Genomic DNA, 19,370 nt, shown 5'->3' with positions numbered 1-19,370 from the left:
ATATTACTAGATAATGCATAATCAAGATCAATTAAATAGATATTGTTGTGTCTCATACCTTTCAGAGCAATTTCCTTAGAATTCTTTTGGTGGATAGTGTCGTAGTCACTTTCAAAGATAACTTTGAGACCTTTATCGCATAGCTGACTAATACTGAGGAGATTGTGCTCCAGTCCTTCTACAAGTAGCACATCCTTGATCTCCAAGGTATCGTCTCACCAACATCTCCAATTCCAATTATTTTCCCTTTTTTGTTATCTCCATATGTAACAAATCCTTGATCCTTTCTTTTGAGATTCTTGATCTTTCTTTTATCACCCGTCATGTGTCTTGAGCATCCATTGTCAAGATACCACATTGATTTTCTGGCTTTGGAAATTAACTACAAAATAAGAAAAATAATTTTTAGGTCCCCATTAACTTTATTGGGTCCTTGGGGTTAAAGAGATATACTAATTATCTAACAATAGGCATCCAAGTATACTTCCCATTTGGAACATCATAATGTTTAATATTGCATTTATTTTATGTATGCCCCTTTTTCATGCAATAAAAACAAGTAGCTATACAAATATTTTTAGAGTGAGCAGTTCCTTTTTCTACCCACACTCTATGAGTCCTTTTAATTTTATTTTTAGGAACATATTTGTTTCTACTTAAATTCTTTTACTCAGAAACATGTTTTTCAAAAGATTTATTTTCTAAAGCATTTTTAAGTTGATTTTCTAAAATCATTAAATCAAACATATAGCTTTTGCAAGATGCACATTCAATTGTCTCAATTTCTCTATTTTTCAAACTTAAGATTTTATTTTTTAAAGCATTTTCTTCTTCAAGAGATTTTTCAAAATTGCTCTGTAATTCTTTAAAATCACTTTTTAATTTTTTGTGAGCAATATCTAGTTTACTAGATTTAGCAAGCAATTCTTGAAAGGCATCATAAAGTGAATCATAATCATTTTCATTTTCATTGTCAGAGGAGCCTACCTCACTGTCAGAGTGATCATTATTGGCCATTAAGCAAAAGTTTGCTTCTTCCTCATCGGATCATTCAGAGTTGGATGAACTTGAGGCATTATCTTCCCATCCTATGTATGCCTTTTTCTGATAATATGTCTTGCTTTTCTTTTCATCACTCCTTTTTGAATTTAGACAGTCTGCTTTTACATGACCAGTTTCTCCACATCCATAACATTTAAAGTTTGAGGAGGATCCTTGATTCTCCTTCTTAATGCTCTTGAATTGATTTATGCCTTTGGCCTTCATGAACTTTGTGAACTTCTTTATCATGAGACTAAGTTTCTCATCATCATTAGAATCTTCCTCCTCTTTTTGCTTCTTTCCTTTGACAACTTCAGTTTTGAAAGCAATATTCTTCTTTCTTCCTTGATCTTCTTCATCATTCAATCTTCCCAGTTCAAGCTCGTGCTCTCTCAGTTTTCCAAAGAGAGCCGCCATGGTCATTGTTGCAAGATTCTATGACTCCGTGATGGCCGTCACCTTGGGCTGCCAAGTCCTATTCAAGGATTTAAGAATTTTTATGTTAAGTTCATCAATATCAAAGGTTTTACCTAGCCCACTGAGATGGTTGACGATGTGTGTGAACCGCTTCTGCACATCATAGATGGTTTCTCCTTACTGCATGTGAAACATTTCATATTCTTGAATCAAAGAGTTCTTTCTAGCCCGTTTGACATCATCAGTTCCTTCATGAGTTACTCGAAGGATTTCCCACATCTCGCATGCACTGGTGCAAACAGAAATTCTATAGAACTCATCAAGAGTTAGAGCAGATGGTATGATGTTTCTAGCTTTAACATCATATTGAGCTCGCCTATTTTCATCAGCAGTCCATTGAGCAAAAGACTTTGGTTCCTACACTTCATTAACAACGTTAACAGGAACAAATGGTCCATTCAAAACAGCATCCCAAATACCCCTATCAAATTTTTCTCAATATTTGCATTCTGACTTTCCAGAAAGGGTAGTTTTCACCAGTGAAAAGTGGAGGTCTATTGATAGACGCACCTTCAGCAAAAGTTTGGTTTGACCCTACCATTTTTGAAAAATTTGAATAACTATCAAAGCAAGCTCTGATACCAATTGTTGATATCGCGTAGCGAAATATTTAATCTTTGGTTAAAAACCAAAAGGGGAGGTGAATTGGATTTTTATAACTCTTAACAGGTTTTAAAATTTTTCTCAAAATTTAAATGATTAACTTTAAATGCAAGTGCAGATAAATAAAGAGGTTAAGGGAGGAAGATGCACATTGATATTTATACTGGTTCAGATCAAAAGACCCTACGTCCAATTGTTAATCTCTTAAACAAAGAGATTAACTCAATCACTATAATAATCAGATTACAATAGATTATAAAAGAGTAAGGATTAGAAAACACCTCTCTTGAACAGCCACAAGAGATGAACAAAAAGCTCCCCCTGAATCACACAGAGGATGACCAGCTTTCCTAGCAACAGCGCAACACTCAATCTTCTAAGAACTCACTTAGAAAAAGTTATCATTCACTCACACTAGGCTTTTCAAAGCTATTTTTTAAGAATCTCACAGAGCAACACTTTGCAGTCACAGCACAAGAACTCTGAATCTTAAAAAGGTAGTTTGAAGTTTGGAAACTGAGTTCTATTTAAAGAGGTTTTCGCAGGCTGAGTTAGAAATGAAGAGTTTAGCTGAAACTGCCAAGGATAATCGATTACCAAAAATGGTAATCGATTATTTCAAGTCGTTTTTCAAGAGCCAAGTTATAACTGACAGTGATAATCGATTACCATTCGTGGTAATCGATTATCTTAAGTAGGTTTTGAAAAATAGAATTTTTTGAATTGGTAATTCATTATTATAAGTTGGTAATCGATTACCATACTGATTTTTGCAAAAAATGAGTTTCTCTCATAGGAGTTGCGAGCTGGCTGTTGTTCTAACAATTTTGCACCTAACTAGAAAAAGTTTAAGTCTATTACAATAAGAATCTTTAAACATAAACTATATTATCTTCAATATCTTCAAGTGTTTTCTTCAGCATCTTTATCGTCATCAAAATCTTTTAATCAATCTTTGTCAGCACACCCTTTGCATTGCATAAAATATTCATCTGTGTCTGAATTGTTTGAATTTGCATCCATTGGTGCTGACTGTGATTCATATTATGATTCTAATTCTAATTTCGATGTTGATTCTGAGTTTGACTCTCTAGGTGTTGTACCATATGGTTTTGATGTTACATGATCAGAATGCACTAACCATGTTGTAGGAAGTACATATGCATTTTATTGTTATGCTGAGGTACAGGTTGTGGAATCCATTTTTCCCACCCCTCTGGTTCCCGATATTCAGCCAGCACCCAGCACTCCCGAGTTAAAACCCCTACTAGACAACCTCAAGTATGTATATTTGGAGGATGAACAAAGATTGCTTATGATCATCTCTACCTCCCTAAGTACTGAGCAAGAGCAAAGGTTGTTGGAAGTGCTCAAGAAAGCCATTAGGTGGACATTGGATGACATTGCTAGAATTATCTCATCCACGTGCATGCATAGGATTTTATTAGAGGATGGAGCAAAACCAGTCAGACAACAACAAAGGTGACTAAACCCTATCATTCTAGAGGTTGTGCAGAAGGAGGTGACCAAGTATGTACAAGCCAGGATCATCTATCCTATTTCAGACATTCAGTAGGTTAGTCAAGAAGGAAAAAGAGTTGATTCCAACCAGGGTGCAAAATATTGGAGAGTTTGCATAGACTACAAAAGGCTAAATCAAGAAACCAGGAAAGACCACTTCCCCTTGCCTTTTATTGATCAGATGCTTAAGTGCTTGACAGGTAAATCCCACTACTGCTTTCTTGATGGTTTTCTTGGTTACTTTCAAATCCAAATTGCACGCGAGGATCAAGAGAAACCACATTCACCCGCCCCTTTGGCAGTTTTGCCTATAGGAGGATGCCTTTTGGCCTATGCAATGCCCCTAGCACATTCCAACGGTGCATGCTAAGCATTTTCAATGATTTTCTTGAAAACTGCATAGAGATGTTTATGGATGATTTTACTATTTATAGATCCTCTTTTGATGCATGTTTAAATAGTCTAGACAAAGTTTTGAATATGTGCATCCAATCTAGCCTTGTTCTCAATTTTGAGAAATGTCATTTCATGGTAGAACAGGGCATAGTCTTTGGGCACATCATTTCGAGTAAGGGCATTGAAGTTGACCTGTCAAGATTTTAGCATGCACTTTATTTGGATTCCAGCATGAAGGCCATATAGGGTTTTACAAGCACTTTATTTGGATTCCAGCATGAAGGCCCTTCCACTTTTCAAGTTGTTGCAAAAGGATGTTGACTTCATCTTTGATGAAGGATGCAAAGAGTCTTTCGATTGCCTCAAGAAGGCCCTGACCACCACTCCGATCAGGCGCCCAATTGGACGACCCCATTCAAGCTGATGTGCGATGCATCTAATTATGCATTGGGGGCTGTTCTGGCTCAAAAGATTGACAAGCAGCCGAGGGTAATCTACTACGCCTCTAGGACATTTCGGATGTTGCCCAAGCAAACTACACCACAATAGAGAAGGAGCTTCATGCAGTTGTTTTTGCACTTGAAAAGTTTAGATCTTATCTGCTTGGTTCTCCTGTTGCTGTGTTTACTGACCATGTAGCTCTAAAGTACCTGTTGAAGAAGGTAGAATCCAAGCCTCGACTGATTAGATGGATGCTCTGGCTCCAATAATTTGAATTGGAGATCCATGATAGGAGCGGAGCACAAAACTTGGTTGTAGACCATCTGAGCAGGATTAAGAGGTATGTTGATGATGCTTCACTGATCTAGGATGATTTTCCCGATGATAGTTTGTTGACACTTTCTTCTTTTCCCTCACCTTGGTTTGCTAATATTGTGAATTACTTAGTTGCTTTAGTTTTTCCTCCCTTAGCGTTTAGAGCTCAATGTGATAAGCTGAAGATCGGCGCTAAGTATTATATTTGGGGATGACCCCGAGATTGACTTGGTTCTTCAGTTTTGTCATTCATCTACACCTGTTGGTCATCTTGGCACACAGAGGACAACTCGTAAGGTGTTGTATTGTGGATTTTACTGGCCCACCATCTTCTAGGATGCGTGGAGGATTTGCAACACATGTGTGCAATGCTAGAGAACGGGAGAAGCCATTTCTTGGAGACAACAGATGCCTCAACAACCCATGTTGTTCTGTGAGGTCTTCGATGTTTGGGGTATATATTTCATGGGCCATTTCCCTATTTCTTTTGGTTTCACTTACATCTTACTTTCTGTTGATTACGTCTCAAAGTGGGTGGAAGCTAAAGCCACCAGGACTAACGATGCTCGAGTTGTTATAGACTTTGTCAGGTCTCACATATTCTGTAGGTTTGGAATTCCTAGGGCTATCGTTAGTGACCAAGGCACCCATTTCTGCAATAGGTCCATGGGGGCTTTGCTTCTGAAGTACGGGATTATGCATAAAATTTCCATACCATATCACCCCTAAACTAACGGGCAAGCCGAGATATCAAATAGAGAGATCAAGCGGATCTTAGAGAAGATTGTCTAGCCAAACCGAAAGGATTGGAGCAACAGACTTGAAGACTCTCTCTAGGCTCATAGGACTGCTTACAAGGCAACTATTGGGATGTCTCCCTATCGGGTTATCTTTAGTTAGCCATGCCACCTACCAATGGAAATAGAGCATCGAGTCTATTGGGCTGTCAAATCATGCAACTTCTCACTTGTTCAACCTGGGGAGGAAAGAAAGTTGCAGCTGAATGAGTTAGATAAGAGTCGTCTAGAAGCATATCAAAACTCTATTCTACAAAGAGAAAACCAAGAGATTCCATGATAGTTCCATAGCGAGGAAAAAGTTTGTTGTTGGTCAGCAAGTGTTATTGTACAACTCCAAACTTGGACTCATAGGTGGTAAGTTGAGGTCAAAGTGGATTTGTCCTTTCATTGTCACTAATGTTTATTTTTATGGTGCAGTTGAGATCAAGAGTCAATCCACCAATAAAAGCTTCAAAGTGAATGGGCATCGTCTGAAGCCATTCCTCAACAACCCTGCTTTGGTGGATACTGTCGTAGAGAAGACTTCCCTACTTGACCCCACTTTTGTTTCACCATGATTCAGGGAGTTTTCTTTCCCCTTCCTTACTTTTATTACACTTGTTGAGGCCCATCTGCTGATGTTTGATTGGTTGATACTATGTTGAATCAGATTGAGACAATGTGTAGTTTAAGTGTAGGGGGATACTATGTTTCCTTTTTGTTAATTTATGTTAAGTTTTTTTTTCTGTTTGGGACACTCACTTCACTTTTGGAGGATGAGTTGTTGGTTTTTTATGGACTAATATTCTTGTTTTCTCTTTTCATCTCAAGTTGCTTTTGAATTGTTTTACCCTATGTGAGGATTTGAGCCCCTCTCTATTATTTGTTGTGTGATATATGCCTCTTGAATGCTTGCACAGTTTTACCATGTGTATTTACAGAGTTTTTGGGCCCTACAAAATTTGTTACAGAATTTGGAATATCAATAATAATAAAATTTACCACATATATGATAAATTAGCATGACAATAATAATAATAATAATCTATTATAAATCCATATTAACTGTATATTTTGTTGATATATGAAATAAGAGGATATTATGATATCAATATATCATATAATCAATTGTTGTAAAATCTAGCAAAATCACAAACAAAAGGAGGTTTCGTTGTATATTGCGCAAGTTCCCCAACCTGACCTTTAACACCTCTGGCACATCATTATTTGTCTGTATATTCTCCATGTAATCACACTAAAACAATGCAACTCCCTCAAACGAACGTGCCCTTCAAGATTTTGCAATACTTTAAATACTATTTTAATAACAACAGTTTAATATTAGTTAGGCATTTTAGACTAATAAAGTTGAATGAATTTGGTTAAACCAACATTCTTTAACATATTTGTTAGGTTAAGTAGGCAGAATAATAAATACAAAAATGAATATAAAAGTAATGTGATTTGTTTTTTAGATGGTTTGGCCATAGCATTTGCCATTAAATAAAATCACGAGACAAGTATTTTCCGATTATATAGAGATAAAGGCTCATTGTTGTAACATCAAATTTTCAAAATGGGGTACCATGCAGCATGTAGCGCTGCCAAAAATTTATTTCTGCATTGAATTAAAAACTACATGGCCCCCACAAGACCTCAACCTCTCCATGTCTCCATGTGTGTGCATTTGCTATGACTCTGTCAAATCTAAACAAACGTACTGTTTCTGTGTTTCACCACAAATGTATGTTTGACAGAAAAATTATTGCAGTTTTAGTATGTTTTAAAAGCAGATTTACAGTGTAGAAGAAATTTATGTTTATTAAATTTTTTAACAAATAATAACTATTTTAAAACAATTTTATTAAATTTGCTTAGTCAATAACCACATAGAATAAATTTATTTTTATGCAACGAAAGGGTAAGCTCTGACAAGTATAGAATAAAATTAGTTGTTCCAATAATAACCACTATGATATAGATATATAAATTTATGCTTTCAATTATTATGTTAAAAACTATCCTTTATATTTTTATAATTTAAATTCTTATTTATATAATTTTTAATCTCTTTCACTTTTTATAGATTCATAAGATAGGGGTAATAAAATTAAACAAAAATAATGTATATAAAGAAAAATATAATAAATTCAAAAAGAAAAACTGATATAGGAAGGGTGAGTTACATTAGCGAATTGCTTAAAATGAAAAGGATGGGTTAAGCAAAAACATTGTGACAACAAATGAAGACAAACTACTTGCTGTCATCTTTATTTCCTTGAGCAACATACAAATCCAACATTAGCTACATATATAAATTAGTGTGCGTGGCACAAGCTACAGTTTGATTTCATAAATTACAAAACCAACAAGGAAAGCATTATTGTCTTTTATTTGGTAATACCGAATTGAATCACTGAGGGATCTTGTTGAGCTTACAGTAAGCATAATCCTTGTATTTCTTAGTCTTGTATTTGGGAGGATTATCTTGGTTAACCAACTTTGGGTGAGGACCAACCTCACGTTCTGCTTTGGGCTCTATGAACACTGGCCATGACATTCTTGTCTTGTCTTTGTTCACTGTAGTTCTGTGGAAAACTGCCTTATATTTTCCATTGCTCAGGATCTGTACCACCGTGAAACAAAGTAAATACTTTTCATGACAGAAAATGTTTATTAAAGGGTTAAATAATTTACCTCCATTTGGTCACCAACGTGAACGACGAGGGCATTGGGGACATACTTAACATCGTACCATCGACCATCCCTAGAAGCTTGGAGGCCCTGCACCTCGTTCGGGACGAGAATGGTGAGGTAGGACATGTCTGTGTGTGGTGGCACACCCAAAACAAGATCAGGACAAGGACATGGTGGGTAATAGTTTATTTTCAGAAGGTAATGCATTTCTTCTTCGTTTGCCACTTCCTTTAGCTCATCCTCTTCAAGCCCCAACCCTTTTGACATACTTTTGAACAATTTGTCCACCACTCCACGTAGGTACTTGCAGTACTCCTCGTTCACTTCCCTTCAAAATTAAATTCACCATTATTATATTCAAATTAAAATATATCATTATTTATTATAATAAATTTACAGTTTACTTTTTTATATGTGTATTTGACTCGGATAATTATTCTCCCATTACTTCTTCAGATGAAGTCACCAAAATTAATATTATTATATTTGTTGAGTTGTCGTGAGAAAAAAAATAAGGTTTGGATAATTCTTGTCAGTACCCAAATGGAGATACTAAAATTGTATAATAATTAGAGTAATGAATAAAAAGCATTGTGATTTGTTTAGGATGATTTGGCCCAAGCATTGGGCATTCAATAAATTCATGAGGCAAGTATTTTCCAATTATAAAAGAAAATCTTACAACAACATCTCTTCCTTTCTCAACTCCTATCCGACGCCTGATAAGATGTAATATTTATAGTATTTTTAAGTTAATTGATCATAATTTTTTATATTTTAAAATAAAAAGAAATATTTTATTAGTATTGAAAACGTGTTTTATGAGAAATTAGGTGTCTGTGTATGTGTATAGTAACCCAGTAACAAAATAGCCCCACTATACCTCAACATCTCCATGAGTTTGCACATGCGTGTTTTCGTGTTTCACCACAAATGCATGTTTCACGGAAAAAGCTTTTGCACTTTTAGTTTGTTTTAAAAGTGAACAGATCCACAGTGTTGAAGAAATTTATGTTTATTAAATTTTATAACAAATAATACCTATTTTAAAATAATATTTCTTTTGGTTGATAATACAAAACATTATATAGACTACAAATTAAGCTCTTCTGTTAAGCCGTACAAACAGAAAGCATTCTTTATGTAACGAAAATATAACTAACAAAATATAGAATAAAATTAGTAGTTCCAATAATAATTACTGTTAAAATTTATAAGAATTAATAACTATGTATATATTCGTTATTTGAATAACGTGATATTCTTAATTTTTCTCTATAATAAAAAAGAACATCTAATTACAATTAATTTCTTAAATAAAAAAACAACTTTTTTCTCTTGATTATTAGTATTTGACTCAAATATTAGTTTTCTAATGGACGAAAACCCAGAAAACAAACAATTCATTATACCCAATCTTTTATATCAAATCTTATTACTACTATTGTAATTATTAAAAGAGAAATTTCCATATCTAAGTGTGTAGGAAGAAAATTCAAATTTAGTTACAGATATTTTGTAATATATAAAAAGTATTTGAATTAAGAATAATGTTGAAACTAACCTGTAAGAAGGGGGATTCTTGGGCCAGAAACGGTAGTTGATGGAGGAAGGTGGCCACACAATGTGGAACAAATGATCCACCCACCCTTTCTTCCCATTTGCCTCCTTCTGAAGCTTGGTGCCATAACCTTCCAAAGAATCAGACCCAGCAGGTTTAGCAATCAACTCTTTTTCTTCTTGAGGCAATTCAAAGAACTCTTTCCCCACACTCTGCAACTTCCTTATAACATCGCTAGGAATCTCATGGTTCACAATCTGGAACATGCCCCACTCTCTACTAGCCTCCACAATCTCATGCAACACTTTCTCTTCATTTGGGTTGCTAAAATCAATTATTGGGACCTCAAGGTTCACCCCTTTCACCGTCGTCATGCCCGGTTGCTCTGTTTCTGCCCTGACGAACATGGCCGGTATTGCACCATCGTTGTTGCCCTGTGAAGCTATGGTTTGAACCCTCAGCACCTCCATGCTTCGCAGTGTCGTGAAAAAATGAAGTTGCTTCCTTAATCATCATATATATCCCACTTCATTTCGTCCTTGCAGTTTATAGCAACTTAAAACACTACCTACCTCTTTACCAAGTGGCATTCATTACCATTAAATGGTACCCATTTCCGAACTCTATCTAGCCCTTTACCACACGTTAGCACTACCAAATATGTTGTCACTGCAATCAATGATGGCCTTCACGGTTAATGCCTATACTATAGTACTACTACTACGTGTGATGTTTTTATCCATCCAATCAACATCAAACCTATCAACTCTAAATTATTACTAATCATATTATTTTCTTCTATTCTACCTTCTTTGTTATAATGTCTCCAAAATTTCTTAATTTTATGGAAACCAATATCAATTTTAATTCGTGGTTAAGAAGAGAATAATATGCAGTTCGTGGTTAAAACTTCAAATATTTTAATTCACTTCATTGTGATTAATGTGAGTATTTAACATAATTGATTATATTATAAATATTATATGTTTTTGTGATTTTTCTTACAATGGGCTATGTGTAACTATTTTTACAAATCTTTCCAGTATTATGGGAATATTGAACGTAGAAATTCATCTTTATTATATGTTTTTAACTTTTCACCTTTTAATTTTCTATGACCTATTTGCTATTTGCTATTTATTTTTTATTATCTTTTAGCCCATGAAAACAAAGAAGATATTTGAAATGATAAGATCCACACAAACTTTGAATGTTAAATTAAAGACATTTAGTTTGTTCAAAAAATGTAGATAAATGTAGAGATGGATGAATGTGGTTGGTTGCGGATCACGAGGTAGTTGAAATGGACGGCTGTGATGTTGCCGCAGTTGGTTTCTAGAACATGGTGATGGGCATGATACTATACCCAACAGACATGCCAGAATACTGATACTACACCCTCTCGCGTCACCCACCGCCATCTATACTTGAATTTCTTCCATGCAAGTGCAACCAACCACAATGTAGTATTTATAACACTTTTTTTTTTTTTTTATAATTTCATTCATTTTTAATTTTTTAATAATCTTTATTTGATTATTTTTCAGTTTTATCTAAATATTTCACTGTAAACTATATGTTATGAATAATATTTTCGTCTTTGATTTATCAATTAATTAATTAATTTATTAATATTTAGTAACTCAGGATAATTGATTTGAGTTGAAAAAGTTAAATTAGAAAAAAGAAAACAATTCTATCGATAAATTGATGATGTACAATCACTTTATATAAAAAAACAAAAAAAAATATTTTAAATACTTATTAAAATAGTTTTTTTATAAGATCATTAAATTAAAAAAAAAAAGGAAGAGATGTCTGTAGAACATATCATATGAGAATATATAGCTCTCTTACATGATATTAGACTATTAAAATTAAAATACTTACAGTAAGTATGATAATGTGATCCCTCTGATAATGACTCTTTGTACGAAGATTTTGGATGGTTTTTCTTTCTTACCAAATACAACAAAATCTTCTCCTTTCAACTGTGTTCTAGCACTTTCTTTAAGCCTTTGAGTGAGAAGATTCACCAAACCTACCTCAGATATAAAGGTTATGGAGGATTGTATGCTTAATTACTATATACTTACAAATCTTCTTTCAGTTATGATTATAATCTCATAACTATAATACCCTCTTTCTGACTAGGTTTCTTTCATTTTGGTTAAATCATGTTTCTTTCCCCTTTACTAAACCATGCTTCTTTCATTTTTATTTTCTTCCATTTTATATTAAGAAGGCCATCTTTTTCACCATTTTTACTTAATGACTCTGGCATGGCCCCACCATTTCTTGAAAGGATGGCATGAAAATTTAATTTAATGCATGGATTTCTCCAAAGGTTGAGGAACGTATGATGCTTTGGAAACTTCTTTTGCGAGATTTTAAATAGATTACCACTTGGTGTATATATATATATATATATATATATATATATATATATATATATATATATATATATATATATATATATATATATATATATATATATATATATATATATATAATAAAATGACATGTTTATTAGATAAAAAAAATATGTTCATGACATAACCAACATTAGTATTGAGATATTACAACATAATATTATATCTGTTCATGAAAAAACAATGTGATAAATTGTACGGTGATAGTTTTGTAAATATGGAAAACTATATTACATCAATTGTTAGTAGAGATGATAATAGGGCGGGGCAGGTAGGGGTATTATGATCTCATCCTCATCTCTATAATAAAAATTCATCTACATCCTCATCCCCATCCCCCAAATCCAGCGGGTATACTACTTTTGACCCATCCTCATTCCCACCGAGTAACGGGTACTTTCTTATACCCATACTCATACCCATTCTTAAATTTTTCCAAATATCAATTAAATAATTTTTATAAAAAATCTTAAAAATCACACCAACGGAATCATGATACTATCAAAATATTCAATATTAAAATAGCATATTCTTTTTTCTTTTCATGATGTCAAATATTAAGAAAAATATTATAGTAGTATAAATCTCAAATTAAAGTATCAAATAATAACTAAATAAAATTCAAATAATTATATAAAAGCTAAACAATTACACATTACTAAAATTTTATAATAACCAAAACATTTATTAATTTTACAAATGATCAATGGTTTCATTTGCATTTGATCCACCTACAGATAGAACAAAAATAAAAAATTAGATATGATATAATAATTGAAATTGAAAATTTTAATTACTAGAATATATACCTTCTTCATCAGATTCATTTTCACTCATGAGAACATCTTTTCCTTTTAAATTTTTGCAAATTTTTAATGTTATAAATTTGTTTATAAAACATGTCATTAGTTAAATGATTAATTTGTTTTATATGTATATATTACATTACTATATATATATATATATATATATATATATATATATATATATATATATATATATATATATATATTAATATATTATATATATATATATATATTATATGTATCTGTATATTATATTATATTATGTTATATGTGTAAATATATATTTATAAATATTATATATATATATATATATATATATATATATATATTAGATTACCTAATAAATTATAGATGTTTTAGTAATTTAAGCGGGAACAGGTATTTGGGCGGGTATATGTATATCGCCATCTCCATCCCAGTTGAAAACTTTGGGTATTACCCATATCCAATCAATGCGGGGATTCCCCGTCAAAATAGGGACGAGTTCGAGTGATACCCACGAGCACGAGTTTATTTGTCATCTCTAATTGTTAGGTTTAATCGATGTAATATTTTCTAAAAATTAAAAACAAATAAAAATAAATATTAATATGTTAGTTTTAATGGAAAAACATGATATTACTCCTTTTAATGCATTTGATCCCTTTTCCCTTTCATTTTCATAGCTTTTTGTCCTCTCTTGTACCATTGTCTTCTCTTCTCTATTCTCGTGCCTCTCTCCTTTTCGTTTTCTCTCTTCATAAGAACCTCTGCTAAGTTGTGTGTTTTGGCCCTCCATTCTTGCCCTAGCCTCGATATTGTGTCGTCGTTGCTGTGAAATAGGTGACGCCATTATTGTGTGTAGGAGGTGTCGTTGTTGTTGTGTGAAGGAGGTCTACATTCTCTCCCCAAAATCTCCCCAAAAGAGCTTTTGTCTCACCATTGATATCATCGTCATTGCATGAAAGAAATACACTCCCTCTGCCACTCTTGAGAAGACTCCATCTTGTTGACATTTGTTTTAGTTTTGTCCTCCTTCCTCGCATTCATTTCATTGTCGCAGGGTCTCCACATTGCGTTGCTACTATTGTGTTGCGAAGGAGGTTGCATAACACCCTAGTTGTCGTCACTACTTCGCGTTGAACCCTAGTCACCACGCTAGCTCACGTTGAACCTTAGCCATGGCCACTTGAACCTTAACTTATTTCACAACACCCTATTTTTTTGTTTTAAAAAAAATCAAGACATATAACATTGATTCTCATATACAATCGATGTTATATGTGTTCCACTTATTACATTATCTTAGAGTACATTGGTTTGTAAATCGGTGTAATATATCCTAAATAAATGATGTAATGTGTCACTTTTTGTAGTAGTGCATACCATGTATATTATATTAAAAGTTTATTACACATGATATATCAAATTAAATAAAATTAGGACATAACATAAATCAAATTTAAATATCTTTTTATTAAAATTATATTTATGTTTTTAAAAGTAAACTTAAATTCAAATTTTTTATTAATTATGAAAATATTAGGAAATAAGTTTTAACTAATTATGTATATTTATAATTTTTTTATATAATATTTTTCATAATATAAAAAAGTAAATGATAAAATTAATATATTTAAAAATATTTAAATTATTATGTAATTTAATGTTGTGATAAATAATATAATTCAAAACCAAAATCAATAACTATAATTGAATTTTTAAAACAGGTAAAACTAACTAAAATATTAAACCTAACTTGCTAAATTGGAAAAAACTATGAGCGAAAAACCATGACAAGAATAAAAGCTCTAAATATGATTCAAATGATGAAACTAAATCTAAGCAAAATTGAATTTTTAAAACAGGTAAAACTAACTAAAATATTAAACCTAACTTGCTAAATTGGAAAAAACTATGAGCGAAAAACCATGACAAGAATAAAAGCTCTAAATATGATTCAAATGATGAAACTAAATCTAAGCAAGGTAGAAATTCTAAAAACTAGTGTAGAAAATGAAATTGAATATTGATGGCATACCTTTTGCCAAGGGTCTAATCACAAGAAGCATGATCAAGCACATTCAAGAAGAGTTAGAGTTATCTATGCAAGGTAAAGCTCTGCTCTTATTCATTTGGGCCATCATGAAGCACCCCTAGTAGATTAAGAAATATTTAGACCTTGTATTAAGGGTCAAGTAGTGTAGGATTTCTTTTTAGGCAAGTAGAATAGGTTTTTGGTCAAATTGGGTTTACTACCAATTTGCAGTTAGCTTATGTTAATCTTGGGTACTTTAAGTTTTTAACATAACTTTGTTGACAAGGCATCATGGAGGGTGTACCACATTAGGAGAAGAGACCAAGTGCCATGATTCTAGTGGTGGAACTTTTGCAAGAGTAGTGGCCACATGGCACTTTAGGAGTGTAGAGTTTTTCTAAAAGTTAGTGGCCACATGTCCTCCTTTCCTTCACCAAGATAGGATTTTTAAGGTTTGGAGCCAATGAAGCATTTTTAGGGTTTTGGTCTACTTTGGAGACACCTCCCTCTATAAATAGAGATGTCTCCCCCTTGTAAAACCACTTTGAGTTTTGTAATGAAATGTTGGCAAAATATTGAATCATTCTTAACTTGTCTCTAAGTCAAGGCTAGAGCATTTCAAGTGGTCCCTCTAGAGCTAACAACTGAAAAGAAAACTTGGATTCGACCATTTCCTAAAAAAGGGCTGATATCCCTAAGGAGAACCTAAATTAGACCATTTCTTAAGAAGAAGACGAAAAGTTTAGACATTTTGAAAATTTTTGAACTTTTAAATTATGAACTTTTTAAAAATTTGTTTCTTTTTTTGATATTTTTTATTGATTTTTTTTTAATTTTTAATATTTGATTAGAAATCAATGACCATTGTAACATCCCATTTAATAATCATAAACTATTAAATAAAACATAACATAATCAGAGGACATCATTAGAATCACTTATCATGAGAAAAACTAAGATAACCCATGCAAGAGCAGAATTCTCACATGCATAGAAGATTCAATTTAACACAGTTAAGAGCAGAAAATCAACTTACTTTGTTTAAGAATTTCATCAGGTAGAAGTAAAGAGCACGTCTCAAGGATCCTCCTAGCAGTCTCTAATCGTCGAATAGATGAACACAACCATCAGAAACATAAAGAGAAGGTGGAGAGAATGAAGAAACGGTTTCTAGAGAGATGGAGTGTTTATAATTGATAAACTCGTTTTTAGATTTTCTATTTATATATATATATATATATATATATATATATATATATATATATATATATATATATATATATTAATAATCTAGGTTCTTAATATAAACTACTATTTTTTAGGTTCTCACAACCATTCTCATGGAAAGGGTCTTGATATAAATAAAAGAAGACAAATCAAAGACCATTCCCATAGAGAAGGTCTTGATGTAAATGGAAGACCAAGTTTTTGAAAATTTGATAAGGATATATATGTCATTCATATGAATGAAGAGCACCATCAACCTAAGAAAGTGAACAACATGCTTTGATTTTATGCATTTTTTTAAAAGACGAACTCAATATTTGTATGAATGAAAATGTTTCATTCTAATAGGTTTTTTCTACGAACTCAATATTTGTATGAATGAAAATATTTCATTCTAATAGGTTTTTTATTTTTGATAGATTGATGGTAATACAAGGACATGATGCATGTTAATGTTGACACATATTTTGTTTTTTTTCTTTTTTTAATTTCATAATGATATATGTATGATACATAGTTATTGATGAGTCATTATTTTCTTCTATTCCACTAGCCTTTGTGCACCCATTAGACAGTTGATTAGTGCTTAATTGTTCATCATTAGAGTGTTTTTCATCTGTTGGGCTTTATTGGGCCACTGTTCCGAATTTGGACTAATTTCACATTATTTGGCCTAATTTTTGTTTTTAATTATTTTTAGGTATTTGGGTGAAGCAAATTTTGGAGCTTGGACATTAATATTTAGTTGAAGAGAATTTCCACATCATTGCCACATCATTTCCATGTCATTTCCACGTCAGCAAAGTCAATGGGTCAACATTTGAGGCCCAGAGTGGCATTTTTGTAAATCTGAGTGGCAAAGTGGCAGTTTTGTAATTATGAGTGGCAAGGGTGATATGACCACAAATTAGGTCTGCATGAAAGTAGGCCAGCCGCTCCTTCTTCTTCTCCACTCTCTAAAACCTCCATTTTTGTTGTTTTAAAGCTTTGGAAGGTGACCCATGGTGGCACACACGAATTTTTCACGTTTTCCATTGGTTTTTAACGTTTTATGAGTCTTGGACAGCACATTGAAGTTGTATTAACGTTTTCTACCATTTGGATTCGAAGTGGGTGATTGTTCATTTTCCATGTCTAGCTAAGTTTTTCGTATTGGTTCCTTGAAGAAACTGATTTGAAACCATGAGGTTGATGTTTTGCAGTGCACTCCAATTCCTAATTTCTCTTCATCCTATTCAATTTCGTAGCTTTGAATGAAATGGAATTTGTGATGCTTAATCATGAGTTTATGTTTTCCACAATTTCAGAATCCTTGTCATGCTTAGTGAGTTCGGGTTTTGGCCACAGTTGCTTAATCTGTGTGTGAGTGTGTGAAATTGAAAGAAGGATGTGTGCTATGCTTAATGGCATAATGAAGCTGTGTTAATTTTCTCATAGTTGATTAATTCGGATTTCATGAGAGTAAATTGGATAAGAGACTTGATTTAGTAACCTGTGATTGGTTGATTTTCAGTGGAATCAAGGGACCAGTACGTTTTGAATTGTGTGTTTAATTCAGTTTTGATTAGAATTTAGCAAACTTGTGTGAATCTGCCAACCCCCCCCCCCCTGTGTTTTATTGTTGTGTTCATCTGGAAAATTCGCTTTGAATGAAAATATTGGTCGTTGGGAGACGACTTGGTTCACTTTCATGTACTGCATTTAATATGTTTTAATTTGGTGGGGTACGGCCTCTATCAGTTATGTTATACGAAAAAAAATGTTTTTTTTTTTATCTTTGTATTTATGTAACACAAAGTGTGAAAACTTTTTGTCTCAAGATAAGGCTATTGAGGGTTAGGTGGCCAGTATGGAAATTGGGCTTGGGTCGAATGTGGAAACTAGGCTTAGGGCCAATGTCGAAACTAGGCTTGGGGCCAATGTCAAAATTAGGCTTTGGGGCTAGTGTGGAAATTGGGCTTGAGATGTTAGTGTGGAAACTAGGTTTGGGCCAGATAAAATTGGGCTTAGGGGAGCAATACCACATTGGGCATAGGGCTAGACAAAGCTAGGCTTAGGGGCCGGACAAATTGGGCTTAGGAGCCAATGCGAAATTGAGCTTCGGCTAGACAAAACTAGGCTTAGGGCTAGATGAAACTAGGCTTGAGGATATATAGGTCATTCAATGAATGAAGATGACCATCAATCCAGGAAACATTGAAGAAGGAAATTCTTGTGTCTTTCTTATTTTCTTCATTTTGAAATAGAAGGATTCGACAACCATTCAAGTGAATGAAAAGGGTTTTGATCCAAAAGTAAAAAGAAATTTTCTTTTTGAAAAAGGATTCAACAACCATTCATATGAATGAAGAGGGTCTCAATCCAAAAGCTAGAAAGATTTTTCTTTTTGAGAAAGGACTCGACAACCATTCATATGAATGAAGAGGGTTTTGATTCAAAAGTGACAATATTTTTTTTTCATTTCGAAAAGAAGAATTATAATGCATGTACGTGATACATGATTATTAAGATATATGTTATGAATTTTGTAGGTTTAAAAGATATTTCTAAGCCAAGATCGGGGGGGTTGAATTAGCTGAGTATTAAAAAATATGTCCAATTAAAACTTATGAAAACCCTTTTAAAACGAATTCAATTGACTAGTAAATTAGAGATGCATTGTTATAGAATCACACTCTTCAGTTGATTAAAAACAAGAAAACAACATATTAAAAGATAAATAAATCAACTTATATTTTGGGAAATTATGCAGAAACACAAAAAACACCAAACTCACTCAAAGAGCATTCTTTATCAAACAAGAATAGCTTCCATCAATATATCCAACCTAGTTGTATTATCGAATAACGTACAAACACATGCACATCTTACAAATATTGATTAATGAGTTTTCTTGATATTTAAATGAAGAACAAGATGAGGGAGAGAGGATTACACATTGACTTTTATACTAGTTCACTCAATACCTGGGCTACATCTAGTTTATCAAGACAACCTGAGCCTGATCATGCACTATATCAAAAGTTTTACAAAATCCCTCAAAGATTACACTTTTGA

General features: G+C 32.9%; 2 protein-coding genes across 2 annotated transcripts; both read right to left on the bottom strand.

Annotated features, from left to right (window-relative positions):
• Positions 1 to 1,635: 1,635 nt before the first annotated feature.
• On the bottom strand, positions 1,636 to 2,059 carry LOC146884272 (uncharacterized). Its single transcript, XM_085665928.1, has 2 exons — positions 1,973 to 2,059; positions 1,636 to 1,875 (listed from the first exon to the last, which is right to left on the bottom strand). Exons 1-2 carry the CDS (start codon positions 2,057 to 2,059, stop codon positions 1,636 to 1,638), a joined length of 327 nt encoding a protein of 108 aa, XP_085522054.1.
• Positions 2,060 to 7,817: 5,758 nt separating this feature from the next.
• FLS1 (flavonol synthase 1) lies at positions 7,818 to 10,416 on the bottom strand. Its single transcript, XM_028083788.2, has 3 exons — positions 9,835 to 10,416; positions 8,271 to 8,598; positions 7,818 to 8,199 (listed from the first exon to the last, which is right to left on the bottom strand). The coding sequence occupies exons 1-3, from the start codon at positions 10,299 to 10,301 to the stop codon at positions 7,987 to 7,989; spliced, it is 1,008 nt and encodes a 335-aa protein (XP_027939589.2). The 5' UTR covers positions 10,302 to 10,416; the 3' UTR covers positions 7,818 to 7,986.
• Positions 10,417 to 19,370: the final 8,954 nt, after the last annotated feature.

Source organism: Vigna unguiculata, chromosome 8, assembly GCF_037176805.1.
Source record: "Vigna unguiculata cultivar grain cowpea cultivar isolate G323 ecotype 2 chromosome 8, ASM3717680v1, whole genome shotgun sequence".
Classification (NCBI taxonomy): domain Eukaryota; kingdom Viridiplantae; phylum Streptophyta; class Magnoliopsida; order Fabales; family Fabaceae; genus Vigna; species Vigna unguiculata.
Note: the sequence above shows the minus strand (reverse complement) of the source record. Positions and strands in the feature narration are given on the sequence as shown.